The 15,945-nt window shown below is 42.9% G+C and overlaps 1 protein-coding gene across 1 annotated transcript in view; it reads right to left on the reverse strand.

Moving 5' to 3' along the window:
- The window catches only part of LOC144683773 (uncharacterized), a 285,552-nt gene that overhangs the window by 117,307 nt on the left and 152,300 nt on the right, over nt 1–15,945 (reverse strand). Inside the window, exon 6 of the mRNA XM_078547194.1 lies at nt 510–652. Within this exon, the coding sequence (XP_078403320.1) occupies nt 546–652 (107 nt within the window). The 3' untranslated portion in view covers nt 510–545. The remainder of the gene's footprint in view (nt 1–509; nt 653–15,945) is intronic.

Genomic DNA, 15,945 nt, shown 5'->3' on the forward strand with positions numbered 1-15,945 from the left:
TTAATTTTGAAAATAAAGTAATTGGTTAACATCTTAACTGAAAATAAAGCAATTGGTTACTGGTTAAAATGATGGATTGAAAAATAAACCTGAGAGTGATCTTTAAAACTAACATATCTGAAGTTGACCAGGCTCCCCCTTGAGTTTGCAATCCTGCACACTCAATTTTCCTCTATGAATTGCACCCAGGTGATCCAATCTGCCAAGGAATAGGAACTGGAAAATTGGTCCCTGGGAAGTTTAGCAAATATTTCCCTCAGGAATTCTTAATTTCCTTAAGGGCGAGAACTTTTCCAAGAACTTTTAAATGGTCACTTTTCTAATGTGAGATATTCCTTATGTGACTAGTTTTATACGTATTGCATTTTGAGACAAGAAATGCATTATATATCAATTTTTTTATGTTAAAGTATAATACAACATTAAACTCAAAGCAAACCCACAAGGGATCAGAAGGGCTAATATTATCAGTCCCGATAATATTCTGCAAGAGAGGAACAAGAGCTTACCTATCTCCAAGGATATTCTGAGCAGGAACATGCGAATCACTGAACAGTAACACAGTCCATCAGGTCAATGTCAGTGAAAGTAGAGCCTGGAGGCTTGTAATTCCAGTCATCAAGGTTGTCTGTGTTATCCTGGCCAGGATTTGCTGCAAAAAATAACATAGATGAAAATAAAGTACAGGGAAATGAATGTCCAATTCAAAATCAACTATTTGATTTTGACTAGCCAGTTAACATTGTGAGATGGTATTGTGGTAGAAGCTGGGAGCAGTAGGAAAGGAGGGGATGTTGTTTTCATAATTTTTTAAAAGGGTGGATAATTAGACAGGCTCCAATATGGAAATGCAATCTACACTGTTCGATCTTCTTTGGTATGCTCCACTCAGGTAATTATTCAACATCTAAACTTATGGGAAAACTCTTTTTCTGCATGTATGATGTTAAAGATACTGATATTGTGCTTATGGTAGCTGGCTTCACCCGCTAGGATTGCTTATGCCACCCAGATATCCAATCTGTGCGACTGGTGGATGAGGCTTCCCACCAGGGGCGTATATTCAAAAATCTACATTTTAACAAATGTGTTATGCCAAATCTATCCAATCTGGATATGAAGTTTTGATTGATTAGAAACTTCATTCCATAACTTCACTGACAAAAGCATAACCTGCTGCCAGGCCACCCGACCCCTCGCACCTTGATACCTCTCATCTCAGGCTCAAACCCCCCCAGTGAACTGAGGGAGCCGGTCACTTTCCCACCTCTCACAACTGAAAAGTTGCAGCAAATTTCCCATTAAGTGCCCACAGCTGCCCAAGGCTTGTAAATGGGGTCCATCCTGACAATGGCAAGGCCTCCTGGTGGTGCAACGGGCAGGCAGCAAGCCTGCTCTGCCTGCTGCTTGTCAATTATCCCCATAAAATTACAATTATATCCCATATATTCACCTGGCAAACAAGTACCAGTGATCAGCATCCATTTCATCAGCAAAATATTTAAAATAAAATCACACAGCCTGAAATTCTGGAGAATCTTGTTTTTTTAATCTTTCACCAGATTTGGTATGGCTGGCAAGGCCAACATTTATTGCTCATCCATAATTGCCATTGAGAATATGGTGGTGAGCTACCTTCTGATAATTGAGTGACTTGCTTGCAGAGACATGACTACATTGCTCTCAGACTGGGTTGAAAATCTAGCAGGTTCCACAATGGGTGGGAAATCTGCTCGACCAGATTTTTGCCCAAGCAATTCACTGAAACTTACCACATGGCCTTTGGCAACTAAGCCATCAACCAGCAAATGGCGTATTGAGCGGGTGTGGAGAAGTTGACCTACAATCACATTTCTTATTGATCAGTCCCTTACTCCAGTCACTTTGAGAAATAATATGCAAAGGTCAGTTCCAACACAGGAATCTCTATTCCACCTAGCACATTGCATTGTGTCTTGGATCTCTCTGTAGCTATCTCAATTGATAGTTAATCCACCAACCACCAACCCCCCCACCCCGTTTTTGCAATTTTTGTTGCAGTTCTCTGGGTACAGGGGGCAATGTCCTCACCATCTGATTATATATAGCAGGGTCTCCTGAACTAAGTAGTTCCCCAAGTAGATCTGGCCTTTCTACATTATTGTTCATCCATTTTCACTGACACAGCATTTTATTTAAATTTTTAAACAGCTGGGGATTTAAATAATTAAACAGCTTGACAGTTCTACAGACCTCCTCTGCACTTCACAAGCACTTACATCTAAAAATTTGTGACTCCCACAATGCGGGATAAGGCCCTTGCTACAGTGAGATTGGGGTCTGTTTCTCAGCACTGAGTTCAGGTTTCCCTCATATGTGAGTCATGCCTGATCCCCTTTCCCCTATCAGCAAAAATGGGATCTGTCGGAATGGGGACAGAACTTCCAGATCCAGGTCCGATCTTCCTTTTTTAATAGTCCACAGAGACTCCACGACTTCAGAAATACCTGGCCCTTTCTTTTTGTCAGCCAAATGCATCATGGAACCTTTGGGACCATATACAGGCCAGAATTTTCACGTCGACGAATGGGGACGGGCCTGACATGCTGACGCGTAAAATGACGCACGGTGACAGAGGTGGCTGCGTGCCTGCCGAACTGTCAAAGGCCTGTTAAGGCCATTAATAAACAAATTAAAGTAATTCTCAATGCTGCCTGTCCAATCTTAAGGTTGGTGGGCAAGCGAAGAGCCCAAGCGGCCTTCACGTTTTTCAGGAAACCTCAGCCACGGGCATAATGAGGTTTCCTAAAAGGTTTAATAAATAAATTTTTTAAAATTTCACAATTGATAAACATGTCCCAGCTCATGTGACACTGACACATGAGGGGACATGCCTAAATAATTTTAATCTTTCTTTATTTCAAACTTTCAATATGAACTTAATCTCCCTGAGGCAGCTCTGTGCCTCAGGGAGATTTCTGCACATGCACAAAAGAGCGCAGGCCCCAACTCTCCCTCCTCCCCCCACCCGCACAGGTAGCACTGTTGCTACCGGGCACGCGTCACGCTGGGTGGGCCTTAATTGGCCCGCCCATGTAAAATGGCAGCACGCAGTCGATCGTAGATAGCGATCGGCTCCGCACCCGCCCCCGACTGGCCTGCCCGACAGGCAGAAGATTCTGCCCATAATGTTTAAATCCATGTTCCCATTAAATGATTACTTAAATTTATTAATTATGTTCTTGATGCTATAAGATCTTAATGTTATAATTAAGATTTATCCATAATGATACATCGAAAAGCCATGTGCAAGCCTTCAGGCCCATGAAATTCAAACAGGGCGTATCAATAAATAAGAAAAACAAAAGAAAATAAACTTGAATTGTCTTGATTGGAAAGTTGAATCATGAGGGCTTGTGGGCTTGGTGAGGACCACAGGCCATAGTTGTATACCTTGGAGGTGTAATTCAACTTCGGCATGGGTATGAACTGATAGCAGTGGATTTTAATGGAAAAGAAAATCTAACAGGGTATAAATGGATGGTCGATCTGTTATCTGACATTTTTACCTGACCTTCACTCCCCAGTAAAGTTGAAATTCACCCCCCTGCATTTAAAGGGATGTGAAATATCAAAGTATTGAAATTTTAAATGACCTCTTAGTTACAAATTTTTCAAAAAAGGTGCATTTTTCCTGTCAAAATACTTTAAGATTTCTGAATATTACCTTGAGGTGTGCATCCTTGTAAGAGTGCATGAAGTGGAAACCAACTGTAAAGTTCATTGTGGTTCTCTACAGCTAAAGTACATATATTACAAAATGCTACCTTTAAATTCTCAGACCAGGAGTGCTACATGCCTGAAATACCTGTGCAGGTCTCAGACAAAACAAATTGAGTATCTTTCAGCAAGCCAAGAGAATGCGATGCAATTTCATCCAGAATATGCTAACATCGCACCTGTAAAGGAGTCTCTCGTATCATATTCTTTACTGAGACATGCGATGCATGTTACTTAAACCAAAATGAAAGCTTATAATTGAGGTTTCTACATGGAACAACTGTCAGCAGATTTCAACCAGACAATGTTAACATCGGATCAAGAGGTCAGTATCATGCTAGTCTGACATCATTTTGCCCTTACATTGGGTGACTATGGGCTTAGATCTAGAATCTTAGAAGCCCATCTCTGGCTCATTTTTTTTTGAAAAGGAACTAGAGTAAGGATATTATTGCAATTATCACTTCTTATGCTCATAAAAACTCAACTGTACAAAATAATGATATGGTAACCACCTTTTCACAGTTTAAGAAAACTATACAAAGAATAAAAGGTATATGAAGAATAGTTGCAAGCTTCTAGTCTGATAGAAGCATTCAAGTCCAGCCTGATGCCATTCTGAAAACTATCTGAATTCTAACATTACAATTTCTAAACATAATTCATACGTACATACAAAATATATGCAGAGGTGAGCCATTCGGCCCCTCAAGCCTGCTCTGCCATTCAATAAGATCTTGGTTGATCTATTTGTGTTTCAAATTCCACTTTCCCATCTACCCCTGATAACCTTTGATTCCCTTGCCCAACAAGAATCTATCTACCTCTGCCTTAAAAATATTCAACGACCCTGCCTCCACTGCCTTCTGAGACAGAGGCCAGTATTTCCCACTCGCCGAAGTGTAAAATGATGCGGGATGATGTCAGGCAGAACTCCCAACGTCACCCCGCCTCATTTCAATTTTCAGGTGGGCGAGGGCTCAGCAGAATCAGCTGTGCACCTGCCGACCTGTCAATGGCCAATTGAGGCAATTGACAAAGTAATTAAAGTACTTAATGGACCTGTCTGCCCAACCTTAAGGTTTGCGGACAGGCCAGGAGCCCTGGCGGGCATTGGAAATAGCATGAAACCTCATCCATGGGCGGGATGAGGTTTCATGTAGGTTTTTAAATTTTTAATAAAAGTGTTAATGAAAGTGATGGACATGTCCCAACTCATGTGATATTATCACATGAGGGGACATGTCAGGGGAAATTTTTTTCTATTGTTAACATTTTTAAATTTGGTGCTGATCTCCCTGAGGCAGCACTAAGCCTCAGGGAGATGAGTGCGCTCTTTCGCACACGTGCGTGAAAGAGCGCACTCTCGGTTTAGGGATTCCCCTCCCACCTGCATAGGGAATGCATAGCGCTTCCTTGCGGATGTCACACTGGGCGGGCCTTAATAAATTAATTAAAATGGCAGCGCGCCCCTTGATCGGGGGTGCCGATTGGAGGCGCGCTTCCACACGCCCGGTCCTAAGCTTCCCCCCCTGACAGGGGGAAAATTTTTCTCAGAGAGTTCCAAAGTTGCACAACCCTCTGAGAGAAAAAAAATTTCCTCGTCTCTGTCCTAAAAGGGCGACCCCTAATTTTAAAACAGTGCCCCCTAGCTCTAGACTCACCCACAAGAGGAAACATTCTTTCCACATTCACTTTGTCAAGACCGTTCAGGATCTTATATACTTCAATCAAGTCACCACTCACTTTTCTAAACTCCAGTGAAAACAAACACAGTCGGTCCAGCCTTTCCTCATAAGACAACTAGCTCATTCCAGGTGTCAATCCAGTGAACCTCTTTTGAACCGCCTCCAAGCACTTACATCTTTCCTTAAATAAGGAGACCAAAACTGCACACAGTATTTGAGGTATGGTCTTACCAATGCCCTGTATAACTGAAGCATAACATCTTTAAATTTATGTTCAATTCCTCTCAAATTAAAGGATAGCATTCCATTAGCCTTCTTAATTACTTGGGCTATACCTGTAAACTAACTTTTTGCAACTCATACACTGTAATACTTAGATCTCTCTGCACCTTGGAATTCTGCAGCCGTTCTCCATTTAAGTAATACTCTGCAACAAAAACAAAAATACCTGGAAAAACTCAGCAGATCCGGCAGCATCTGCAGAGAGGAGCACAGTCAACGTTTCGAGTCCGAATGACCCTTCAACAGTAATACTCTGCTTTTTTATTCTTCCTGCCAAAGTGAATAACTTCACATTTTCCTACATTAAACTCCATTTGCCTGATTTTTGCCCACTCACTCAACCCATTAATATCTGTCTGCGACCTCCTTATGTCCTCTTCACAACATACTTTCTTACCTATCTTTATATGACATTGTTGATATAAATTGTATCAAGTTGAGCCTCCAGGACAGACCCCTGCAGGACACCATTCGTCACATTCTGCCAATCAGAAAAAGACCCATTTATGCATACTCTCTGTTTTCTGCCAGCCAGCCAATCTTCTATCCGTGCCAATATGTTACCCCCTACACCATGAGCTTTTATTTTCTGCAATAACCTTTGATGTGGCACTTTATTAAATGCCTTCTGGAAATCCAGACACCATACGTCTACAGGCTCCCTTTTATCCACAGTACATGTTACTCCATCAAAGAACTCCATTAAATTGATTTCCTTTTCACAAAACCATGCTGGCTCTTCCTGATTACCTTGAGTTTTTTTAAGTGCCCTGCTATACACTCCTTAATGATCAATTCTAACACCTTCCCCATGACATACGTCAAGTTAACTGGCCTGTAGTTTCCTGTTTTCTGCCTCCCTCCCTCCTCAATAGAGGGGTTATATTTACTATTTTCCAGTCTGATGGAACCTTTCCAGAATCTGGCGAATTTTGGAAAATTAACACCAACACCAACAATACCTCACTTGCCACCTCTTTTAGGACCCTAGAATGAAGACCATCAGGACCTGGAGACTTGTCAGCTCACAGCTCCATTCCTCTCATGGAGTTCCTTTTTATAAAATATTATTTTCAATTCCCATAGGTTTAATGTACAATATGAATATCAATAACTCTGATGTGATTACATTCAGCACAATATTCCAGAGCTAATCAATGTACTTGAATTGGTTTTATTTTTTATTGAATCATGGGATGTGCATGTTGCTGGCTAGGTTAACATTTATCACCCATACCCAATTGCCCTTGAGGAGATGATGTGAATCGCTTTCTTGATCAGCTGCAGTCTGTGTGGCGAAGATATAACCACAGATCTGCTAGGTAGAGAATTCCAGAATTTTGGCACAATGGTGAGGCAGGAATAGTGACATATTTCCAAGTTCAAATAATTGCAGGCTATATTTCCTTTATAATATAAGTCCCTCCTCTGCCTCGCAGTGACCCATGTTAGGTGTGCTAATTCATGATACCTTCTGCATTTTGATATTTTGATCAAGTGGCTTTTCTTTGTTTACAAGTCTGTTCAATGACTGTCAGCAGTCTACCTGGCTGCTCCTTATCCAACTTCCACACTTACACCACTTCACTTTCTTGACCAAATTTTCAAACCGCCATGGGTGCGAAGTCAGATGTGGATGGGTTTTGCAAATAGTGCTCCTAGATAGTGTGTCAGTCTTCCGAATTGAGCTGAAAATTTCAAAATAAGGGAATGGTGAAGGAACCAGTAACCCGCTCACCTCCAATTAATTGGCCATTAAGCTCAATGAAAGGCTGATAACGGTCTGAAGGCAGCCAGAGATTTTCAAAGCAGAGAATGGAAAGAGCAAATGGTCTAGTGCACATTAATGCACACCTGTCGGGAGTACAGCGGGGAGTAAGATCATAAGAAATAGGAGCTCGAATAGGCCATTTGGCCCCCCAAACTTGTGGCCTTAACTCCCTTCCCAGCCTGCCCCCTATAAAACTTGTTGATCAAAATTCATAATATGATGTTGCTGCTAAACTAAAATGTTGGATAAAAAGGCTTATTGAAACAGAGGTGCTCAAGTAGTGGCACAACGTTGTCATTGCTTCAGCAGAGTGGATCAAATACCTGGTGGTGAACCGTTTGGCCACCTGTACGCACTGTGAGGCTACTGGCCCTCTGCTCACCTGCCTACACCAATCTGCAAGGTGACAGCAAGCCCAATCATGGCCGCCATCTGCCTTTGAGTATTACACTCCAGAGCCAGTTTCCACCACCAGGCAGTACCTGACACTGCTGGTTATATGCCAAGCTCAGCTCTGGCCAATTAAGGACTTTGCATATTAAAATAGCACTGTATCAGTGACATGGACTGATGCAGGGTTGGAACCTGGGGCAGAAGTTTCCCCCCATCAGGCGGGCGCGTGCGGGCGCACTTCCGATTGGCACCCCTGATCGGAGGCGCGGTGCCATCTTACGTGGGCGGGCCAATTAAGGCCTGCCCAGCGTGATGTCCACAAGGAAGCACTATGCACTCCTTGTGTGGGCGGGGGGGTAATGCCTAAAATTGAGAGTGCACTCTTTCGCACATGTGCACGAGAAAGTGGACTCATCTCCCTGAGGCTAAGTGCAGCCTCAGGGAAATTGGCTCTGCATGTAAAAAAGATAAAAGCAGAAAAATAAAATTTCCCTTACATGTCCCCCCATGTGACAATGTCACGTGAGTTGGGACATGTCAATAACTTTTACACAATCTTTATTAAAAATTTTTAAAGCCTACATGAAACCTCATCCCGCCCGTGGATGAGCTTTCATGTTTTTTCTAGTTGCCGTCGGGGCTCCAGGCCTGCCCACCAACCTTAAGATTGGACGGGCAGGTCCTTTAATTGCTTAACTGATCTTGTCAATGGCCTCAATTGGCCATTGACAGGTCGCCGGGTGTGCAGTTGATTTTGCTGCGCTCCCGCTTTCCTGAAAATTGAAATCGGGCACAGTGACGTCGGGAGTTCCCCCCCCGATGTCACTGTGCATCATTTTACGCATCGGTGAGCAGGCTCCGCCCCCGCTCGCCGACGGTAAGATCCTGCCCCTGGAAATGATCCGGTGTCAGGTTCCTGCCCTCAGATGAAAGTCTAGCCCACTGAGTGGAACCAATCCATATTTCACTCACTGCCTCTTGTGGTTGTGGTTGGGGTTGTTAGAGGTCAGACATCTCAGTTCCAGGGCATCACTGCAGGAGTTCCTCAGGCTAGTGTCCTCGGCCCAATCATCTTCAGCTGCTTCATCAATGACCTTCCTTCCGTCATAAGGTCAGAAGCGGGGATGTTCAATGATGATTGCACAATGTGCATTCTCAACTCCTCAGGTACTGAAGCAGTCTATGTCCAAGTGCAGCAAGATCTGGACAATATCCAGGCTTGGGCTGACAAGTGGCAAATAACATTCGTGCCACACAAGTGCCAGGCAGTGACCATCTCCAACAAGTGAGAATCTAACCATCGCCCCTTGATGTTCAATGGCATTACCTTCTCAATCCCCCACTATCAACACCCTGGGGGTTTACCATTGACCAGAAACTGAACTGGACTAGCCATATAAATACTGCGGCTACAAGAGCAGGTCAGAGGCTAGGAATCCTGTGGTTAGTAACTCACCTCCTGACTCCACAAAGCCTGTCCACCATCTACAAGAAACAAGTCAGGAGTGTGATGGAAAGTTCTCTGCTTGCTTGAATGAGTGCAGCTCCAACAACACTCAAACAGCTTGACACTGTCCAAGACAAAGCAGCCTGCTTGATTGGCACCACATCCACAAACATTGACTCCCTCCACCACCGACGCACAGCAGCAGCAGTGTGTACCAACTACAAGATGCACTGCAGGGATTCACCAAGGCTCCTTAGCAGCACTTCCAAACCCATGACCGCTACCATCTAGAAGGACAAGGGCAGCAGTTGGATGGGAACATCACCACCTGGAAGTTCCCGTCCAAGTCACTCAGCAGCCTCTCTTGGAAATATATTACCGTCCCTTCACTGTCGCTGGGTCAAAATCCTGCAACTCCCTTCCTAACAGCACTGTGGATGTACCTACACCACAGGGACTGCAGTGGTTCAAGAAGGCAGCTCACCATCACCTTCTCAAGGGCAACTAGGAATGGGCAATAAATGCTGGCCCAGCCAGCGATGTGCATATCCAATGACTGAATAATTTTTAAAAATACAAGGATAAAATGGCAGCATCATCAGCATATTAAAGAAGTCCAATTTTTTAATATATATAGGGACCCCATAAGAAGCATTTTCTGCTTTTTTAAATTGCAATTGATGAAAAGAAATGCTGATATTTAAATAGCACTTTATTGTAGCTTTCAGGAACATTTCAAAGTACTTTATTTATAATGATTTATTGCATTATTGTTATGCAGGAAAGCATTGTTGTGATTTTTTGCAAATGATAAATGGCCACATGGTCCTTGTTTCAACAGAAGACCCCCATTTCCCCTTTAGTGCCTGAATGTACACAATCAAGCTTTTTCTTTAGGATTGTTTTATTTTGAAAAATTAACCAGACTTTCTAAAACGTAATATGTAGACTTTAAAACAACATAGATCCTCAGGTATAGCAGGAGTCTTCTGGTTCTGAAACTCTAGTGATTCTCAAACCTGTTTGGCTGATGGATCCCTTTTCAAATGGGTTAGTAATTCTGGATCCCTATCTAAATTAAAATGCTAAATAATACTCATAATCTGAAAGTGCTGCACATAAAATGTGGTTTAACAACTCTTTTCAGAAAACAGGTATTTACAGATATCAATATGATGGGTGTGCCTGCTTCTCACTGCAGAGTTGTCTAACCTTGACAGGAGCACAAAAAGATCCACAGCCCAGATCAAGCAAGAGTCCTAGATAATAGGATCCCAGGGAGAAATGAAGATAAAGAAAGCACTAGGGGAACAGAGGGAGAGCAGAGCAATGGGGAAGCACATCAGGGTGAGAACAGAAGCATGCAGAGAGCAGACACATAGAAAGCATGAGCATGGAGAGAGCAGGAGTCTGGGGAACTAGGAGCACGGACAGTCCAATAATAGAAAAGGTGAAGAGTGGGAACACGCCTCTGACCATCACTCACCTGTTTACTCTTGACCACAGAGTCCTGGATAGTTCCCCCATGTCACCCACTCCCATGGAACTGCAGAACACAATTTCTGAACCACTGGTTTAATCTACCTAGCTGCAGATATCAGCAGTAGCAGCTAACTTAACTGCAGAATGTTAATGCATTCCTCAATTCTCCCTGAATAATGACTAGTGGCAACTTCCTGCTCTGTGTGTTGTGACATGTGACAGCGTGATTGATTTACCTCTGTGACAACCTTATCTAGGGCTGCGGAATCATTCTGCTCTTGCTTAGTTGCTTTATTTCTTGGTGGCAGAGTAACCCAAATACCTATGTCGATAAGATTCTTGGGATTCAGGCCAATTACTCAAGTTGAAGCCCAAAGAGGAGACCAAGGGATAGAAATTAGTTGCATGTATTACGAAGCAAAAATGACCAATTTTGAAGAGTTATGCCCTGTGGTCCAAGGATGGCTGAGAAAAATCCAACACCATGGACAGGAGTATACATCCTGCATGTGGCCGCATGGCTGACCTGATCGGGCGTAAAATAGAGCGTGATGATTTTGGGCGAGTGCCCCGACGTCATAGTGCATTTGCGTGATATTTTGGTCGGAGGGCGCACCCGAGAGTCAGCAGCGCGTCCACCGACCATTAAGAGGCCTATTAAGGCCCTTCCTTAATCAATTAATTTAAACCTATTTTTCACTGCCTGTCCAACATTACGGTTGGTGGACAGGTGAATCGGCCAGACAGCCTTTTGATTTTTAGTAAACTTCATCCATGGGCGGGATGAGGTTTCCACAATTAACTAAAAAATAAATATAAATTTTGGGGCAGAATTTTTATTCTGCTGCTGTTATTGAGAGTGAGACCCACGTTGGGACATTTTTTTCAGATTTTAAAAGTTTTTATTTTTGACTTTAAAATTGTTCAGTTCCCTGAGGCAGCTCCTTGCCTTCAGTGATCTGTCAGTGTGTGCTCCCCCGCGCATGCACAGACTTTTGTGCTTGCACTCCTCCCGCCCCACCCTGGCAGCGCGTGTTTCGTGCTGGCTGTCCGTTAACTGGCCAGCCGGCATGAAATCGCGGTTGGGGGCCGATTGGGAGCGGGACTCCTTTTTCCGGCTGCTCCCGGGCCCGCCTGCCACACCCGCCCGACGACCTCAAAATTCTGCCCCATATTACCTAAAACATGTGTCAGGTCCCTTCTATATGTAACTAAGAACACTACCACCTGTTTTAGGATCCCTCTGAAAAATTGGGATGGCCAGACTGATGGCCAGAGTCCAGGCTGCTCTGCTCAAACATAGCAGGTATGGATGTGATGCTAATGAGAACAGGAATATTCCCCCCAGCTCTAAAGCACTTCTGAGGGCAACTGCCTGCCCATTTTGCACCCCCACTTCCCTTTCTCCTGTGCCTTTCCATCTGGACTCACCCAATTGCTGCTGTTAGTGAAGCTAAGGGTCAAAAATTGATCATTAGCAATGAATGTGCTGTCTCTGAAGGCACATCAAGCATTGACAACAACTCAGACTATTGAAATGGGACTCAAGGTCCAATTTTGCACTTGTCATGGGCTTCCCAGTTGGGTGCATACTGCTTACGTATCATTGGTTATGTGCCCATAAACAGGTCATAACCAATTTCTACCTTCAAATGTGCATTCAATTATACCACTACCCTCGCAGGCTATCAGGGAACAATTCATCGGTACTAGGAAACAATCTTGCACAAACCGGGAAGCCCAAGCCTGGCCTGAAATCAGGCAACAGGCTTCACCTTAATAACTGGGGCACCTGCCGTGCCTCCATATGCAGCTCATTCTTCGGCAGCATTGACATTTGGGCTGCCTGCCTCATCAACAGCAGTGAGTCCTGGGACAGATGGAAGGACAGCAACTCTGGCAGCCCCAGCCTGCCAGGCTGCTCTCTCAACAGTCTGCTCCGCTTAGGGTTCCTAAACAGGTGTTAGGCCCGTTATTAGCATAAACGAAGAGACAAATGTCTGTTTTAGGTGGTTACACCTGATAAATGGCCCTTCCCAATCTTAGGTCAGACATCTTTTAGGTGCACTTGGGCATAAGATGCCGGTCCCAATGAGTGGCCTTCAATGTGTTTGTTTTACACCTGTATTTCCAATGTCTTAGACATTACTCTTTCAACAACTTTCTGTCATAGAGGAAATGGTATCCTGTGATAGGACTGAGCAATAACTGTCTTGTTAAATTGTAGTTTGAGCTGTATGTTTGTTAACTTGTCTCATCATTGAGAGAATTCACTGCAAGTAGTATCCTCAGATCTTGATATGTTATCAATTTATATTGGTATTCTGGGCTTGACAAATGAATTATGATGCTTGAACAGTACATAGGTCAAGTATAGGTCAAAATAAGCACATCAACTGACACCGCTAGGCTTATTGTGAGCAAAGTAAATGATCAAGCACTGGAAAAGGTACCTTTGTACCAAGTGGAAATGATTGAATCTCTCTGTGGTGGAGTTTCACCTGACATTTAGATCCAACAATTGCACTCTTTGATAATATTTCATGGACCCCCAGAAAAAACAATAACAAATGAAGGATGACTTGAATGGTACATTTAATATACTATTACCGTCAGTTGGTTGGTGATCACAAAACTGGTGGTGTGCTGTTTTAATGTGGTAAATAAATATGCATCATCCATTCAGCTTCAGTTACTTGCTGCATATTCTGCTATTTTTAATGGCTATGATTTGTGGACATGTATCTAGGTCACATTGTCCCACAGCGGTCTACAGTTGGACAGCTCTGGGAAAAGTGAGATTATCTCTCACATGTTTTGCCCTTTGATGGAGCAGATTAGTATTTATTCATTGTGCATCATAATCCACCAACATGTTTAAACATGCAATTTATATGTGAAATACCATCAACCATAAAAAACAAAATTCAACAATTGGACATAAATTCATAAGGAGTAAGAATTAATTTTAATTTAGTTTTGTTGTACAAGGAATTCCAAATATTGGATTTTGATAGATGTATTTCAGCTATTTGGGTTGGATCCAATTAATTTACTAAACTGATGCACTTGGGTGCTCTTGGAATAAACATTTTTCACTGTGTTAAATCTACCTGAGAGTATGTGGTATGATGTTAGACTATCAATTATGAGCCTATCAAAGCCTAATCAGTCACTTCCCCTATATACTTACTTGGTAATGTTTGGGACAACCCCTAAGTGCTGTAAAATTGAACTGTCCTCATTTGTTATAACTAAAGACAAAGTAACTCAGCAAGGTACATGCAGAAATAGGTTGAGGACACCAACACATACATGAAGTGATATTTTCTGAACAAACAATCCACCAGCCAGATGCATCATTCAACAAGTTTGATGGCAAACACTAGCTCAGTACCCAATCCCTAAACATATTGGGCAGAATTTTACACCCCGCATATTCTGGCGCCGCCTGACCCGATTGGGCATAAAATAGCATGCGATATTTCAGTTGGCGGGCACGTGCGAGAGTGGGCAGCGCACCCACCAACAATTAAGAGGCCTTTAAGGCCATTAAAGTATTAATTAACAGTGATTTTTTTTTGCTGCCTGTCCAACCTTACGGTTGGCAGGCGGGTGAATCAGCCAAGCGGCCTTTGCATTTTTCAGGAAACCTCATCCAAGGGCAAGATGAAGATTCCGTAATTAAATTTAAAAAATGTTTGGGCAGAATTTTTATAATGCATATGCTTAGGTGAGTGAGTCTGGTGTGTGGACAATTTTTTCTGCATTTATAAATCTTTATTTGATGGTTTTATATTCTTCAGCTCCCTGAGGCAGCTCTTTGCCTTCAGGGAGCTTTCATTGCACGCTCCCCTGCACTCGTGCTGACTTCAACACTCGCCCTCCTCCCTCCCCGACCCTGGCAGCGCTGAGCCTTTCAGCATGCATTTCATACTGGTTGGCTGTTAATTGGCCAACCAGCATGAAATTGCGGTCGGGAGCCAATCGCGGGCTGCTGTTTCCTGGCTGCTCCCAGGCCTGCCCACTGGGCCTGCCTGACGATCTCAAAATGCAGGCCATAAGGCCAATCTTTGTCTTTGTGGTCATTTTAAAATATAGAACAAGAAATGGTAAACTTCTAACATGTCTATCAAGGTCTTATCAATAAGCAAAATGAATATTAACAGTCCAGAAGTCTTTTTCTTTTGGTATTTGTAAGTTGAGTTTGTACCTGAGTGTGTCTGTAATGGCTATGGCTCAGCTGGTAGCCCTCTCACCACTGAGTCAGTGAATTATGGGTTTCAAACCTCACTTCAGAGCTTATCTAGACTGACAGTACTGAGGGTGCACTGATCTAATGGCAGTGCTGTCTTTCAGCTGAGATATTAAACCAAGCCCTAGTCTGCACTCTCAGGTGAACATAAAAGATCCCATGGCACTAGCTTGAGGATGAACAGAGGAGTTCTCTCTGATATCCTGGCCAATACCTATACATCAACCAATATCAAATTAACTGGTCATTATCTTATGGCTGTTTGTGGGTCCTTGTTGTTTCCTACATTTCCAACTACATTCCAGAAAGTATTTAACTGACTGTAAAGTGCTTTGGGATATCCGGAGGTTGCAAAAATGCTATATAAATGCAAGTCTTCTTCACTTTCTCACCTTTCAAAGGAGGGGAAAATATTGGAACATAAAGCTTGCCATTGGCATGGGCTTGGGAGATGGTCCCTTACCGGAAGAAAACTGTCTTTGTTTAAAAATTTAACATAATTGTTACTAGTACTTGATAAGGAATGAATATTTCTAAAATCAGAAAATGCTGGAAATACACAGCAGGTCAGGCAGCATCTGTGGAGAGAGGAACAGATTTAATGCTTCAGGTCAATGATGTTTCTGAGATGAAAGACTGTCAGATCAAAAAAAACTGCAGTTTTGATAGAAGGTTATTGAGCTGAAACTTGAACTCTGTTTCTCTTTCCACAGATACTGCCTGACCTGCTGAGCATTTCCAGCATTTTTGTTTTTATTTCCGATTTCCAGCACCCAGATTATCTTTATTCTTTCTAAATATCTGTGCATGGTGTTGTTTCCTTCTGCTCAGATGTTTGACCCGTTGATAATCAAAAAAATGTGCTTTA

Source organism: Cetorhinus maximus, chromosome 1, assembly GCF_964194155.1.
Source record: "Cetorhinus maximus chromosome 1, sCetMax3.hap1.1, whole genome shotgun sequence".
Lineage (NCBI taxonomy): Eukaryota > Metazoa > Chordata > Chondrichthyes > Lamniformes > Cetorhinidae > Cetorhinus > Cetorhinus maximus.